Source organism: Adiantum capillus-veneris, chromosome 15 (assembly GCF_014529385.1).
Source record: "Adiantum capillus-veneris isolate H3 chromosome 15, ASM1452938v2, whole genome shotgun sequence".
NCBI lineage: Eukaryota > Viridiplantae > Streptophyta > Polypodiopsida > Polypodiales > Pteridaceae > Adiantum > Adiantum capillus-veneris.
This window is the reverse complement of record NC_140945.1, coordinates 52,584,653-52,600,844: the sequence shown is the minus strand read 5'-3', so window position 1 is coordinate 52,600,844 and position 16,192 is coordinate 52,584,653. Positions and strand designations below refer to the sequence as shown.

Below are 16,192 nucleotides of genomic sequence, written 5' to 3'. Positions count from 1 at the left end.
AGCCTGTACTCTCAAAAAATCCTGCACAACAGAAGGTCTCCAGAGCCTGCTCACACCTGTGAAGGTTGGTCTCCTGGCCATCTAAGTACAAGGCTGAGTCGTCGGCAAACTCAGCGTCCAGTAGCTCATCTCCCCGAATAGGGAGTGCTAAGCCTCGTAGACCAACCTGCTGCGACACCAAAAACCTGCTTATCGCCTCCGCATAGAACAGAAAGAGGAAGGGGGCAAGAAGCCAGCCCTGTCTGACCCAACGTGTGAGCATGAAGCGATCACCTCTACCTCCTGCCAAAAGTACCTGACTGTAAGCATGTCTGTACAAAGCTGACACCCCTCTGATCCAAGCATCTGAGAAGCCCATCTTGCGTAGAGTGCCCTCTAGAAAGTCCCAGTCAACTCTGTCATATGCCTTCTCAAAATCGAGAAGAAGAATCACTAAGTCCTCACCACGAAGCCGTGTCATGGCAGAAGCCTCCCAAAAAGTAAAGATGTTGTCAAGGACACTGCGTTCCTTCACAAAACCTGTCCGAGTCCCATGTATAAGGCTCTCTAGAAGTGGTTGAATCCTTTAACTCAGAGCCTTGGCAAGAATTTTGTAGGCTGAGTTGAGGATGGTGATGGGGTGCCACTGTCGAATCTCATCCAAGGAGCCACCCTCCTTGGGAATGAGGTAGAGCAGGCCCTCACTCATGCTGTCAGGCATCACTCCTGTGTGCAAAATGTACTGAAAAGCACTACAGAGATCTGGGCCAAGCAGGTCCCAGTACTCCAAGAAAAAACTAGGAGTCAGCCCATCCTCACCTGGACAGCTACCACGGGGGAAGGCCCTAAGAGCCGTGTGCAGCTCCTCAAGTTGAAGTGGCAGCTCAAGCCTCTGAAATGAAGTTGGCCTTAACTCCTCCATCCAAGAAGATCAGGGCCTCTTGGTCTTTCACTTTGCCCCAAGCTCGGCAAAGTTCTGTACTCTCGTCCATTGTGTTGGGATCGGTACCCACACAATCCGGAACCCGTCCTGTTTTCATCTTGCCTTTTCTTCCACGTTCCTCAGCTGCTCTCGAACTCTCACACCTTTCATCGTCCTTGTCATTCTATCCTTTCTGTGACTTTTTAGGGCACTTTGCAGAGATATGTCCATGTTCCCCGCATCCAAAGCACTTCCCCTCCCTGATGAAGCGAGCTTTGTCCTGGGAGTAAGCTTGGGTCGTGCATCCTTCTTTTTTGGGTTGCTCTTTCTTTTTCTACTTTCATTTGCTGAAGTCTGTTCGGTTCGTTGTGTCATGACCTCATCGGTGGGGAAGGTCAGACTGCCAGAGTGAATGGAAAAACCCCGTTTCGCATGACTCATCAACTCCTGTATAGAAGCTGACTTCTGTTCTAAGCAGTGATCTCGGATCTCTGTAGGTAGACCCAAGGTAAACCACTCAATCTCTTCTCTGAACGAGATCTTCTTGAATGAAGAGGCGGGTAGAAAAGAGCTCCAGAATCTCTCGCAAAAAGCGTCCACTGTACCTTTCTTGGTCATCCGGAGATGGCTCCAAGCAGCTCGTATATCACGTTCATACTCTTGAGTCAGCCAAGAAGAAATAAAAAGCTTCTTAAATTTCAGCCATTTAACTGGCCAGTCTTGTTTAAAAGAAGCGTGGACCACCAAGTTCGAGCATTCCCCTTAAAGTAAGAGGCAGCTCTCCGAATCTTAGAGTGCTCTGAGTAGCGTCCTCCCGCGAAAGCGATGTCAAACTGCTATACAAAAGACAAAGCCTTCGAAGCATCTCTATATCCCTAAAACGTGTCAAATTTAATTTTTTTTTCAACACACCATAGGGCCCACAAGGGGAGGTGCTTATCCCTTCCAAATATTAGCCATGTTACATGGTCGGGCAAGGGCCGCGTACCATCGGGCAAGAGCCACGCGTAGGCATCACCATGGCCACCTAATTGATGCACCACATACTGGGAACGACGGAGAGAACTCGTAGCAACCAGCTAGGAACCTCCTCCTCGGGTGACCCACCCCAGGAGGAGGATGCACTCGAGTGTCCAAGGGCAAGAGCCCTAGCAACGTGAACACCAGGTGAGCACAAGGTGTCCCTCTAGAGTGTGACCCAACAGGGGCTTTGAACCCACAACCCGTAGGTTGAGAGGCCAAAGCCTTACCGCTAGACCAACTCTTTGGGGACCGTGTCAAATTTAATTGACTGTCCACCTTCCTTAAACTCTCGGACCTTCTTGCTTTTATCTTCCAGAAAGTCATATTGGTTGGCTTCTTCTTCTTCTTCTTTGCATAAAAGTTGCTGTCGTCAGAGTCTGAACTGTCTGTAGACGAGTCCTCTGTAGAACTGTCACTCACTGGGCGAGATTTAGACTTCTTTGCCTTTTTCCTGACCTTCCCGAAGCGTTGTTTGTTGCTTCGCTTTTTGCCTTTTCGGTCTTCTTCGCTCGAGTCAAATGAGCTAGAAGAACTGTCCGAAGAAGAAGAACTGGGTACTTCTTCGAATCGAACACGCTTCTTTTGTTTCTTTGCCTTTCAAATGTCGAATGATGACCCAAATAACCCGGGAAGTCAATGCCTTTCTTCTGCTTTTTGCCGTGCTTTTTAGCTTTGTTTTGCGCGTCAAAAAGCTGAGCAATCCGTGCATCAACCACCTCTTCTAATTCCTTCTCTGAATATTTTTTGTGAGCAGAAGGTTTTTTGAGAGCGAGTTTTGGGGGTGGTGGTGTGGTTTTCTGCCACTGCGCATGCACTTCTTGAAAAGAAGTCTCGCTCATATATTTTGCAAATTTTGGGTCGTTCGCAAAATTGAGCATCATCTTTGTTGCATCGCCGATCAATTGACAACGCTCTGCCTGAGTAGGCCGAGGTGGGCCATACTCCTTGCCGGAATCTTCGTTGTGATCCCTTGCCGCATCTCCGGATGCAGAGGGAGTCAACTGATCCTTGTGTGAAGCCATAGGTGCCACGGAAAAAAAAAATTGGGATCAGATTTCCCATAGAAGAGAAATTGGTTGTGCTCTTATACCACTGTAACAGACTTGGACACTCCAAGTCACGAATCTACTGCGACAGCACCAAATAACCACTTCAAAACAGTTCACAGTTCACAATTAATTTACACTAGCCCGGCGGAGTTCCGTGCCTAGAGATATTGGCCCCAAAGACTGGCGCCCCTTTCGGTATTTCTTTTTGTATTAATCTGAGTTCAAAGTACAAGAGTGTGGACAGGCACTCACACTCAGACTCTACATGCAGATGCTCTGAGTTGTGAGAGGCCAGCCGCGTATTTAAAAGTACAAGGGTTGCTAAAAGCAGAGCCCCAAAAGCTGTCCCAAAAAGCTTCAAAGTTAAAAGCTTTTTTTTTGTAAAGCAAGGCTCTCTCACTCTCACTTGAGGAATTTAAAACAACTCCCAAAAACTGTCAGCGTAGAAAATAAAGCCCAAAAGCTGCCAGCGTAGAATTCAGCGAGCCAAAAAGCTGCCCCTGTTGCTTTTCTTTTCCGTACGCTGCCTGCCACGTCAGCACCGCGTTTTGCATTGCACTGCCACGTGTCACTCAGTCAGCAAGTTAACAGGCGTCCGTACTGCAGACATGCCAACCTTTTGGCGGGTCCATTTTCCAAGGCCACATCACCCGTTTGTGACAGAGGGACAGTGAGTTTGCTATTTTTTTGGTTAAGGAGTTGGCTTCTCCTTTCGGTTCTTTTGATCAAGGAGTTGGCTTCTCCTTTCGTCCAGGTCGGAACTCTTGATATGCTGGCGTAGTAAAATTAGCCATCACACCCAGACCGCACTGATCTTCCATGGGTGTTTTGATGTACTAAAATTACATACCCAGGCAATCTCATCCAATCAGGAATATTCAGCAGATGGCACATCACAATGCAACACAAATGCTCACATATGCATGTTACAAGACATAGAAACATAAAGCCGCCGATGAACACTTCCCCCACAAATAACCATCCAGGTCCGGGCCATGAGTTGTTTAACGACTCCCTCATCACTCCTCCCGTAAATAACCTAAAAAGGTCCGGGCCATAAGATATAGAGACCTTTTACAACCAAACGCCCCCCAAACCGCAGCCTACATCGTTTGGAGGTGCTGAGAGTAACCACTGCTCAAACTTCTTAATACTCCCCCCGTTAAACACCACAAGGGTCAAGGCCATGAGTATGAATGAGCAAGCATTCTCAAACATCATTTGTCACTACTCCACCCGGGAGTAAAATCACCAATCAATGAAACCACTTATTAAAACCAGAGTCAAACATTTCAAATCGGCATCAAAACAAGTTCAATACAGATACCATCCATTTCAAACAAATGCCAAACACGATCACCAAACAAGTTCCTAAAAAGATTTCAAACTTAAAAAGAAATCTCAACATCAGTCGAGCTCAAAAAGTCGATTGACTTTCCATCCTGAAATGTGCACCAACAGGGTTAGGTTCATTCCATAAGGTCTTAGCCGGGCATAGCATGGTCCATCAGCTCTTGGACCGGCAGTGTTTCTTTGGCGGCGATGGTAGTCCCAAGATAGCAATCGCACTGGGCCTCCAAGGTCATCTGCTTGCGAAGAGACATTTACTGAGGGATGTCAAGAAATTTCAAGTTATAATCTGCTAGGGTTTCCATGGCAAGCATTTCAGGATACCCCACTCTACCGGAAGTTGCACTCCGAAGGAAGATGTTAGAAACCATATAACTTTGGGCAAAATATTTCTTGAAAGCTTGCCAAGTCCTTGGAGCATGCGGCTTGGTAGCTATAGAGATAAACATCTGCATGGCACTGCCTCTGAGAAAAACAGCAGCTCGCAATAAATCTTGGATCCTTCACTTGCAAGTGATCTTTATGGCTTATGCCCTGTAAGACGTGAGCGGTGAAGATGGGAGCGCGCCCGATGTGCGATGAAGTAAGGGTGGGAGTGGCTAATAAGTCCGGGGTCAGAGCGCGAAGCTAAAATTTCCAATGAACTTTGGAAGTGCAATCTTACTATGTCTGCTCTTTGGTAGGACCGGTATGCTTTCAGAAAATCACACACCTAAAGCTCTGATACCACTGTCACAAGACGGGCACCACGTGCCAATAGAAAAGAACAGATTGAACAGACTTTTAGCACTTCAATAACAACTGAACTCAAAGAGAGAGACAACACGCGACACGAAGTGGAGGAATTCCATCCTAGAGAGTATTGGCCCAAAACCTTGGCGCCCCTTTTAGTATTTCTTTATATTGCATCAACACAGTAGAAGCCGGTACTCTAGACACTACACCTTCTCCAGGAAGCGTATAGAGAATGAGTCCTAGCCTCATATTTAAGGCCCTTGGCCTAAAAAGCAGTTACAGTAAAAAGCTTCAAACTCAAAAGCTTCTGGTCCAAGCTGCCAACGTAAATCACGGAAATCCGTACAGTCTGCCACGTCAGCATGTCAGTGAAATTTTCAAAAATCCGTACAGACTGCCACGTCAACAGTCAACGGGAAATCCGGGCTGTCCGTACAGATTTTCCACGTCATCAATTGCTTCTACTTCTTATGTTGGTTCTGCTTCTTCTTATGCTGCTTCTTCTAGGGTTGAAGCCCCTTGGCCGAGATCTATAGGTTGGCTCCGTTCATCAGGGCTTGACACGTCACCAGTTTGTGATAGGTTGCCTCTCCCAATCAATTCCAAAGGTGTTCAAAGCTTTGTAGACTACACAGGGTATCATCGCAGGTTCATTCGTATGTATGCCAAGGTTGCCCTACATCTAACCCACCTGATCAGTGTTGTTGTACCCTTCTAATGGTCAAAGACTAAGGCCCACGTCTATGCTTGCCTCAAAAAAAGCCTAGTTGAGGCACCTATTCTAGTTGCACCAGATTGGTCTCTCACTTTTCATGTCCTTACAAATGTGAGTCTAGCTGTTGTGGATGTCAGCAAGTCTCGATGCTCAAGCATGGTCCGTGCCATTTCTACCACTGTCCTCTTCTTCCGCTCCACAATATCATTCTCTGAAGGTGATCCGGTATTTGTAAGCTCTCGCTTGATGGCATGGTCCGCACAAAACTGAATAAAAGCATTGGAGGTAAACTCCCTACCTTTGTCCGATCAAATAGTCTTCAGCACTTGATTGCTTTTGCGCTCATTGCTGCCTACGCCCCCCCCCCCCCCCCCCCCCCCCTTCGCCTGCTGCCTTCGCGTCCCCTCCCCTGCTGCGCTTTTCAGCCAACGCGCGCCCGCCACTGCCCCCCCCGCCTGCCACTGCCCCCTCTTCCCCCGCCACAGCCACAGCTCCCGCCCCCGCCCCCCCCCTGCCCCGCCATTGCCCCCGCCCGCTGCCTTCTCCCGCTGCTGATTTTCCAGCCCTCCCCCCTCCCCGCCGCACAATTCGATTGCAGCCTTTCTCTCCCCGAAGATGTTCTTTCGACTGGCTCAGACATTGCTCGACTTCTAGGCAGTGCTCCTCAGGGTCTGTTGCAGAGGAACTTCTCTTTCCGACTCTTTGCCGTTTCTTCTCCGCCACAGCAGCAGACACAGATGGAGGCTCCAACTCCGTCACAGAGGGACTCATCCGAAGCCCCCTCGCCCGACCCCGCTGAGCCCACCATTCGACTTGCTCTTTCACCGACAGAGCAAGCAAGCCTAGCCGTAGAGGAAGAGCGCTTGCAGGCGACTTCTGTCATCTGCAAGATTCTTGGCACCCGACCCAGCAGAGGAAAGCTGCGTGACCTTCTCTAGGCCCGCCTTCTCGCACAGGTAGACAAGATCTTGGACGTACAGATACTCGGACGAGGCTACTATCATATCGAGTTTGAGACCTCTGAGATGGCGTCCAAGGTCATCGCCACGAGTCCATTGACCATCCGAGCAGCTCGAGCCCACTTTCGACAGTAGAGACATGGTTTTGACCCTGCTTCAGATGTTCTGGTAGAGGAGGCAGACATCCCCATCTCCGTCTGCTTTCCTGGTTTGCGGAGGGAGTACCTACCACTTTTGTCCAGGATAGGCTCAGTGATTGGGACTGTCCTGGACACACCTCGCACGGTAGCCTCAGTAGCTACCAAGGCGGCTGGCATTCCCTCAGTTCGCGTTCTGGTTAGGGACACTCACACGCTCCCGAAGGTCATTTTTCTGCCTCGGGTGAGTGGGGGTTGGTTTAGACAGAGCGTGGAGTATTCCGCCCTCCCGACGAGTGCTTCATTTGTCGACAGATGGGCCATCTTGCAAGGCCTGTCCAAGGAGGAGGCCTCGACCTACACCACAGACCCAACCCCAGCCTGCAAGGGCTGGCCAGCAGCCCCAGATAGAGACACAGCACACACATGCAGAGCCACCCTCTGAGCTTGGGGCTCGAGCGAAGCAAGGATGACAACAGGTCTGTGGTCGACGACGGCAGGGGCCATAGCGACAGCCTCGTACTCAGAGTGGTCCTCAGGCGCCTGCCCAACAGCAGTGGGTTCTCACGGGGAACCGTTTCGGTCCTCTTGAGCAAGATGAGGTCCCTGCTCCAGCCCCCACCTCAGCTTCACCCTCGATAGCCCCTCCCCCCCCCAGAGTTCCCGCCTTCCTCATCATCCTCCCCCCCGCCTCCTGCTCCCTCCGCCTCTTCCCCCCGCCCCTCTACCTTTGCCGCTCCCCCCTGTCCTTCTTCTCCACCTCTTCCCCCTGATCCTACTCCCCTCCCCTCCCGCTCCAGTTCCTCTGTCAACCCAGGGGGCAGAGCCATCTCCGTTTGCTAGGAGATCTCTTGGCAGCGCCTTTGCCACGAGTCGCTTGGCGAGAGAGGGACAGCCTTTCTTGCGACCCCCTCTACACGTACAAACGTCTCCATTTGCAGCTATCCCTCATGGTTTGACGAGCATTGACTTGCAGCGCCAATGGGACTTCTTCGACTAGGACTTCACTCGTTTTCTCGGCGACCCATCAGCAGACCATGAGGCAGTCTACTTCAGGGTCCATGTTATGTTCCTTGCAGCTAGGGGAATAGCGACGAGGCCTAGAGCAGCGACAGCCTACTTGCACGGGGGAGCGCCTACGACAGCCCCTTGTTTGGAACCCCATGGTTAGCATTCAGAGAGGCCACTCTGTTGGTAGTCGGCCTCATGTTTCATGGGGTCCCATGGCAGCGGGTCCAGCCCGCTCTATAGGTGACTGGTTAGAGTTTTCATGCTTGTCGGAGGAGGTGCAGGGTTTCCAGCTACAAGATATGAGAGGGGTGCAGAGCATGTGCCAAGAGGCAGCTCCTGCTCAGTGGCTCACACCGCTCGAGCCAGTAGCACCCAGGTGGATGGGAGCCTTCACACGACTGGAGGTTCTCATCTCAGTCCGGGCCTGCTCAAAGACTATTCCATCCCTTTTCTTCGAGCTACAGGGTGAGGGACGCTTACAGCAAGTTGCAGTAGAGGCCCCGCAGATGGCAGAGTGCTGTTTTCAGAGAGTTCAAGTGGTGGACATCTGTGGGAGGACTTGTGTCATCGATCCTGACCTAGCACCTCTTGAGACTGGACACTGGAGACTGTGGCCTTGGGAGTGCTGTCCACTGGCACGAGTACAGTGGGTTCCTGGAGAGTGTCTTTGGAGCACCCCCTTCTCTTCTGCAGACCACCCAGGTGTCCCGTTCTTTCAGTACACTATTCGATTGGGACGTCACATACTAGCAGCACAGAGAGAGGCCCCTCCCGCTGCAGCACCTCATTGGCAGGAGGAGGGTCTCACAGTTGAGTTCTTGGCAGCCTTCTGGGAGAGGTTGTGGGACTCCAGACAGCCGAGGCGAGTCACCTTGTTTCAGTGGGGCTGGTCGCACACAGAGCTACAGCACTTGGGAGTTGGCTTGTGCATAGTGGTCTCTCGGCCGCATTTGCAGCTTGTGACCATCTTGTGGAGAGTCAGCATCACTGTCTTTGGGACTGTCCTTTTGCACAGCAGGTGTGGCTTAGAGATCTTCGGCTAATGCCTGCTCTTTCCACGGCTCGACAGTACACTTAGGGAGCAACGGCTTGGTCCACCCTCACGGGCCCGGCACTTCAATTTGAGCTATCTTCCACCAGCAGGATGATAGTGATGCATGAGGGGCGACCTCCACTCCAGCCTGCCACAGAGCTTACTCCACAGGAGTGGTGTAGTGAGAGAGAGGAGTGTTGGGAGTTCATCAGTGGCCTAACACTCTGGTTCATCTGGCAGGCCTGTTGCTTCCGCATCTTTGAGGCTCGCCCTGTGCCACCAGCAGAGACTGTTTGCGATCTTTGGCTAGATCTGATCCACACTCTCAGAGGACAGCTCGAGAGACTTCAAGGCAGCTCCTACCGCATGCTAATTTTTCATTGGGAGAGTCTCCCCATCATGGTTGTTGTAGCCCTCTCTTGAAGAGGTGGTTGTAGCCCTATGGGCAGTTTCATTAACTAATAGAAGGATCTTTTTCTCGGAAAAAAAAAAACACTTGATTGCTTTTCTTCCCGCCAAGAGAACGCCAATTCTTGAATACTCAAGGCTAGTTGAATTTTCTAGACACAGTATAGAAAGATCTCAAAAGATACATGGCCGCCATCAGAGGAATAACGTATGACAACCAAGTAGGTAGAGATAAAGCCAAAGATGAATTGAGCGGTCTTTCCGCCTTAAGGCAACCCTGATGGATACACTATGCTGAGCAAAGAACACCTCTATGACTTGCCGCTTGTGTCCTACAACTCTACAAGCATTCAAGAGCTTTTTCATTTCAATTGTAGCTAAGGATTTAGCTGGGATTAGACTTCCTTTCTTTCTACATTTTATGGTGAAAGATATCATTGGTTGTACTTTGTTCTGGTATCATGGGACATTTTGGCTTTTAAGAGACCAGAAGACCTTTATATATCTTTCTTCCTTTCATCATCAAAAAAGAAAACAAGAAGATTATCCCAAGAACCTGGTTGTATTTGTACAAACAACCTCTTCCCGCTGCTACTTGGAATACCAAACCCCATGGCAATTTTGGCCAAAGGCTTGAACATTGTTCTACATTTGGATTGTCAGGCCTAAATAATTTTTGGCTTTGAGCTGTGTAGCAACCTTCTTGATACCAGACTGCCAAGAAAGGTAATGTATCCCCAACTGAGTTGTTTAGTGCTCTAAGGATTTGAAGCACATTGCCCTAGTAGCTGTTGACCAGATTGCAACATTAAAATTCTGTAATGTCGTCAAAAATTTTATGCAACCTGGCCTAAGTATAATATATCTTTGTGAATCTATTTGCATTGACTTGTGGTGTGAGGATGGCTGAGGGGAACTCTTCAATAATAGACCATTTAAATCCAATATAATTGTAAGCATGGATTTCTCATCATTTATACTAGATGAAGTAGCAGCAATTGGAAATGGCTCAAGAGTAGATGGTTCTGCATCTTTTGAAGTAGGTTGGATTGTTAGAGCACTGATTTCTTGGTTCACATTACTGCAAGCTTGCTCAAGCTGCACATCACTAGACTTTGGTATAAATATCATCCGTCTTGGGCACTTTAGAAATGAGAGAATCAATAGATTCTACAATTGTTGATTGATTCATAGGGGGTCTTAAGGAACACAAAGATTGTATTGTACCAAGTCTCTCTTCAAGGAAGAACATATAATACAAAAGCCTATTGGAGGGGGGACCGGGTCAAAGTAAATCCAGTCCTCAATTGTTGTCAATTTCTATATTTATCTCTCTTTTTCAAGTTATTGCTCATGCCGTGTTAATTAGGAATGTGTAAATTGTTGCTATCTCCAACCTAGCACTCTCCCTATCTCCATTAGGAATCTTCTTAATGAAAGGTTCATTATGGATAATCTATTTCCGCTACACTCAAAGTTATTAGCTTAATTTCGTTAGAGCAACATACACTTTGTGCTCAAGGCAAAGAGCGAAAACTAGATCCTTTTTCTTTGTCTATGTACAAATTGATTTTCATGCAAGAGAACACTCTAAACAATTCTGTTTTTATTCCTTCTCTAAACCATTTTGATTAAGACACGAAGGATCAAGGCACAAACCTTGTTCACCCAGTTGATAAACTTGTCCAGCTGTTTAAACCAGCCATGTGCATTTTGATACTGAAAGTCACCTCCCAGAGTCCACATGATGTGGTTTGTACGAAAATGACTGGCCTGGAAAGATGCAAAGGAAATGAGAAGAGCTCAAGCATAGAGGTTTCATGATTAACAACAGCTTTCAAACCAAAAAGGCTTACTTGAGTTTCAGCATATGTTACAAAATCCTCAACACGTTCTTGGACATTGAAATCAAAAAGCAAGGGATCATCCTTTGTTGAGCGAAAGAAAAAAAACAAGCAATAAGCATGCCGAAAGAGGACAGTTTAGGAAGTTTAAAGCCAATATCGGGCTGCATGCATGTGATTTTGAGAACACATCATTTGAAGCAGTACAGTCATACTTTTGGTTGCTCAATAATGAACAAGACAAAAAATATGAATCGAATTACCTGGATCGGTGTGTCAAATGACTCAAAGTCAAAGTTGAATCCATCAGGTGGATAATAAAAATCATAAAAAGCACCTGTAAATATCTACAGCATGTACAAATTGACTAAGGAGGAGAACTTGTATAAACTGTGCTAGAGACAATTTGAATTTTAAAAGAGCAAACTAGGGCCATTTCTATACCTGAGCAGAATCACCAAATGTTCTGGAGGCCTGCCAAACCATTTCCATTGTGCTCTCATTCAGGCGTTTTAACTTGTCTTGGTAGTCGATCCTTGCGAAAAACATACCATTGAATCCCAGCTGTTAATGTATCACACATAAACAGTCAACATGTATTGTATATTTGCACCTCTGTATGCGTATTTGTGTGCATGTGTGCTCTTTATCAAAAATTGTGCAGAACAAAGCTGAGATTAAACATGCAAGCCCATCATAGGCTACAGCATCGGTTTCATTAAAAAAAGGGAGAAATTAATGAACTGCAAGAGACTTTAGATGCTTGAAATAAGAGAAAAGCCAACAAGTAACGCCGAAATGACATGCGGATTTTGAGAGGTATACTAGAGTGGTGACTTTCTTGCTCGCCCGGTGTTGATGACAGGCTTTCTTAGGTGTAGAGGTTGTATGAGGCAAATATCAATAGAGGGGCCAGACTCTGATATAATAGAGAGCTCAAGGTTGGTTATTTGGCCAGTAGGCAAGGGCTCATATGGACACAGACTGGCCAATGTAGGAGTGGCACTAGACTGTGGTGCACTAGTATACTGAGGCCAAGAGATAAAGAGCACAGACAGAAATGCAAGGTTGGTGTAGTTATGATAATGGATTCAGAGGCACTTGATTAGAAAGCTTCGGCTCATTCTTAGGATTGGGAGCTGGTGTGCTCAAGAAAATTAGTTTGGAACGGTCAAGGTTCTCAGGGATGGTGACCCCATAACAAGAAAGTGCTTCAATTGCTGCCAGCCCTTCCAATGACTCCTCATCATTTCAGTGTCCAGGAGGGTTTTCCGAGGTGGTCTGGATAGTACGGGCACTCCGATTGATGTTTGGCTGTATACCACCTTCAATGTTTTAAGGTCGACGAGGGAAGCATTGAGTGGAGATCCACATAGCATATTATTTACCCAGTCCTGCAGTGAGGTTGGCCAATGAGGAGAAAATGAAATGAAATGAAATGTTATATTAACGTCTTCAAAAGGCCAGGATGACCTATGAGACCAAACTGATACAAAAGTGCTGAATCTGTTACAATGTCTAGGTACCTTAGTACTAAAGTACTAAGTGTGAAAAGTGTGAAAGTGTGAAAATAAATGTGAAAAAACTAAATACAAAGTATTTCTTAGGAGCATTCTGGGTGTCTTGCTAGAATGCTTCTAATCCTTTGTTGTAGTCTCCTCCGGTGAAGTGTGCTTCTGCATCTCGGTCGTGGTCGTCTCGATTTCCTAAGCTCAATCGCCCTATCAATGAGGGTGCCTTTGGTATGAATGTGGGTACTCCTTTGTGCTCGCTGCTGGCCTCTTGCTTCTTCTTCCATTCCTGCTTCTCTCGATCCGAAGAAATCTGTGATCTGCCTCCGAGGCTGTAGTGCTCTTTGTCTTCTCATTAGATTATCCCTGTGCCGATGTAGTTCCAGTAGGTACAGGCCTAAGCATCTTTGATCCTGGTATTGCATGACTCTATCTAGAGGTCCAAAGCCTTCTTTAAATAGGCAATGGAAACTCCCACGTATCTCATAGTATGCGGTGCAATGGCATATGTAGTGTAATTCTGTCTCCGGCTTCATTCTGCATAACTTGCAAATTCTGCTCTCAGGTGGGATTCCCCTAAATCTGCCAAATTCAATTTCCAGCTGGTGTGAGGATGTACGAATCTGACCAATAGCACATCTCAAACCATGAGACAGGTGGGTATCCATGTAGCTCAGGCGAATCACAAAACCATCTTCAGATAGCTGTAGGAAGTTTTCTTTGTAGTCGGCCATCTTCGTGCCCAATTCTTGTGTAGGGTCTACCCATGTCTTCTTAGTGTCCAACTGTATAAGATCCTGGCAGATGATTTAATTAATCTCCGCTCGTGTGATTGCCAGTGATGGAGCCTCAAGAGAGTATTGGAAGGGGGGTAATCTTTCCATACTGAACCCATGTCTCTGAAACCACGAGGACAGTTGCGCATACCAGCATGATGTATCTCCTTTCATTGCTAATTGTCGAGAGGATTCGAGGGCCAATCTAGTATATCGACAAATATTTGTATCCCACAAACCATGTATAAAGGACACTGATCTGGTAAGAGCTTCAATTTCTATCGGAGGGATAGCTAGTTCCGCTCGGGTAATCGCGTGTGGTACGGAGGCCTTGGCTCTAATCATTCGGGAAATCATAGATACCAAAGGTCTCTCCATTGACTTCCAATTATCCTGATCCACAGATGGTCCCCAAATCTGGACCCCATAAAGCATAGCCGAAGCCACCACAGTATCAAAGAGCCAAAGTTTTGTTCGCGGTTCCTGAAACTGCACTTGTGAACATATCCTCTCCAACCCTCCCAAGGCCGCAGAGGCTCTGGACAATCTAGCATCCGCTGCTTTCTTAAGAGTAAACTTCGGTCCTGTAAATACCACACCAAGGTATGTGTATGCATCTATGTACTCTACTCTATCCTGGCCATATGCAAATGTAGATGCCGATCTCCTAACCCACTGCGGTGTGGTGTTAAACACCATAGCTTTGGTTTTACCCAAATTTACCGATAGTCCGCTGTCCTCGGCAAATTTATGTAATGCATCTAACTGCCTTTGCATTCCATCTGGTGAATGTGCTATCAATACAATATCATCTGCATACAACAACAAAGGGATCCATGACCCTGCAAGTTGAGCACCTCTATCACCCTCTCTATGAATGTAATCTGATACCTCATCTATATACATACCAAATAAAGTAGGGGACAGTGGCCATCCCTGCTTTACTCCAACGGTGGAATGAACAATGTCGGAATCCCCTTCTGGAGTACGTACATAACCAGTTACTGACCCGTATAAGGCCATGATCCCCCAAATAATCTCTTTGGGGACCCCTAACTCTTGCATTCTGCGCATCAATCTGGCCCTTGGTACTGTCATAATATCAATATCTAATTCTCCTAAATGATTTTCTCATGTTAAACTGATCATTTAATATGGGGAAGTGCCAGGGGAGAAAAAGCTAGAATATTGGTTAAGCTAGGAGATTGGTCACAGTAGGGATCCAAAGGAGGGAAAATAGGGATCCAAAGGGGGGGCCATCTGCAAAAGAGCAATGTGCAACAATGGGCTAAAAAGACCCTAAGGTTCAGCCCATTAAAACTTCCAAAATGCTAAGGTTTCAAAATTCAAAGGTTGTGTCCAAAGGTCAACCTTAAGGGAATTGGATGCTTTGTGTGTGACCAAAAAAGTCTTTGCATATCCCTACAAAGGAGGGGGCGAGCCTAGCATGTAGGGGATGAGAGAGAAAGCCACATACACACACACACACACAAGCCCCCTTTACACAAAGGGAATGAGGGACACATGTCAGCTCCCTAGGCGAGATGCCCACAAGGTGTACCCAATTCCTATTGGATGGCCTTGGAGGTGGACCAATGAGAATTAGGCTATAGTAAATCGAATTTAATTAATTTAAAAACACTTCATAAAAGAACCAATGAGAATTAAGTCCTCTAGAAGACTATTGGACAGTCTCCCAAGGGGTCCAATGAGCATTCAACAGCCCAATGGCTTGCCTGATTCCTATTGGCCAAGAGTCAAAGGGGTCCAATGAGAGTTTAATTGAATTATTAATTAACCTCAGCTCTCACAAAAGGGGAAAGGGGGACACATGTCAGAAGGCTATCACTTATGCTGCTTAATAGTCATTGACTTGACTTGGGGAGGGCCACTGAGGGTTGAGCAAGAGCAAATAGCAAGAGGGCTCGCCCAAGAGAGAGAGGGGGCTGATTTTTGCAAGGCATTATCACACACACACACAATCTCATGTGTGAAGAAAGAGAAGACTATCTCTTCCCAAGCTTGTGAGATAGAAGCCTACATCGACACACTCTTGGCATGTGGATGCAAATCCAACCAAGAGCCAAGCTTCAATGCATGCTCATCTCCTCTACCATGCTAATTACTAAGCTAAGCTATGCTAATATGAGTGATTATGTGAGGAGATGTACATCTTTCTCGTAAGATACTCCTTCCTCTCAATCTACTCTCATACCCTGCTAGCTCTCACCATCTTTGAAGGTGTGTGAGGTCTTGGGTCTGAGAACGGGGATAACTGATGTTGTGTTTGCTAAGTGTTTTGCTTAGTGCATGAAGCTTTCATCTTCATTGCACTAGCTAGTCTTGAAGGAACACAAAGAATTGTATTGTACAATGTCTCTCTTGATGGGAGAAACCATAATACAAAGCCTTTTGGAGGGGGGACCGGCTCCATGCAAATCCGGTCCTCAACTGTTGTCAATTGCTTAATTTCTCTCTCTTTTGAAAGTATTGTTGATGCTATCTAACTAGGTGTTATGCTTTTTGTTTCTCTCTCCACCCAAGCACTCTTGTAATTCTCATTAGGAATCTATTCTAATGAAATGCCCACTATGTTCATGCTAATTTCCGCTACACACAAGTTATTAGGCCATTAAATGTTCCATTGGTATCAGAGCACAAGGTTTCTCTTTTCTTGCTCAAGAAGAGAGGTCCTCAAGCTAGCTATAAATGGTTGGTATTATTAATTGCCTGTGAGTAA

At 46.9% G+C, this 16,192-nt stretch overlaps 1 protein-coding gene across 1 annotated transcript in view; it reads right to left on the bottom strand.

Moving 5' to 3' along the window:
• LOC147440657 (alpha-mannosidase-like) overlaps positions 1-16,192 on the bottom strand; it is a 131,781-nt gene that overhangs the window by 71,475 nt on the left and 44,114 nt on the right. The window contains exons 5-8 of the mRNA XM_086482520.1: positions 11,610-11,729; positions 11,429-11,512; positions 11,178-11,249; positions 10,981-11,094 (exon numbers count right to left, since the gene is read on the bottom strand). Of these exons, the coding sequence (XP_086338646.1) occupies positions 10,981-11,094; positions 11,178-11,249; positions 11,429-11,512; positions 11,610-11,729 (390 nt within the window). The remainder of the gene's footprint in view (positions 1-10,980; positions 11,095-11,177; positions 11,250-11,428; positions 11,513-11,609; positions 11,730-16,192) is intronic.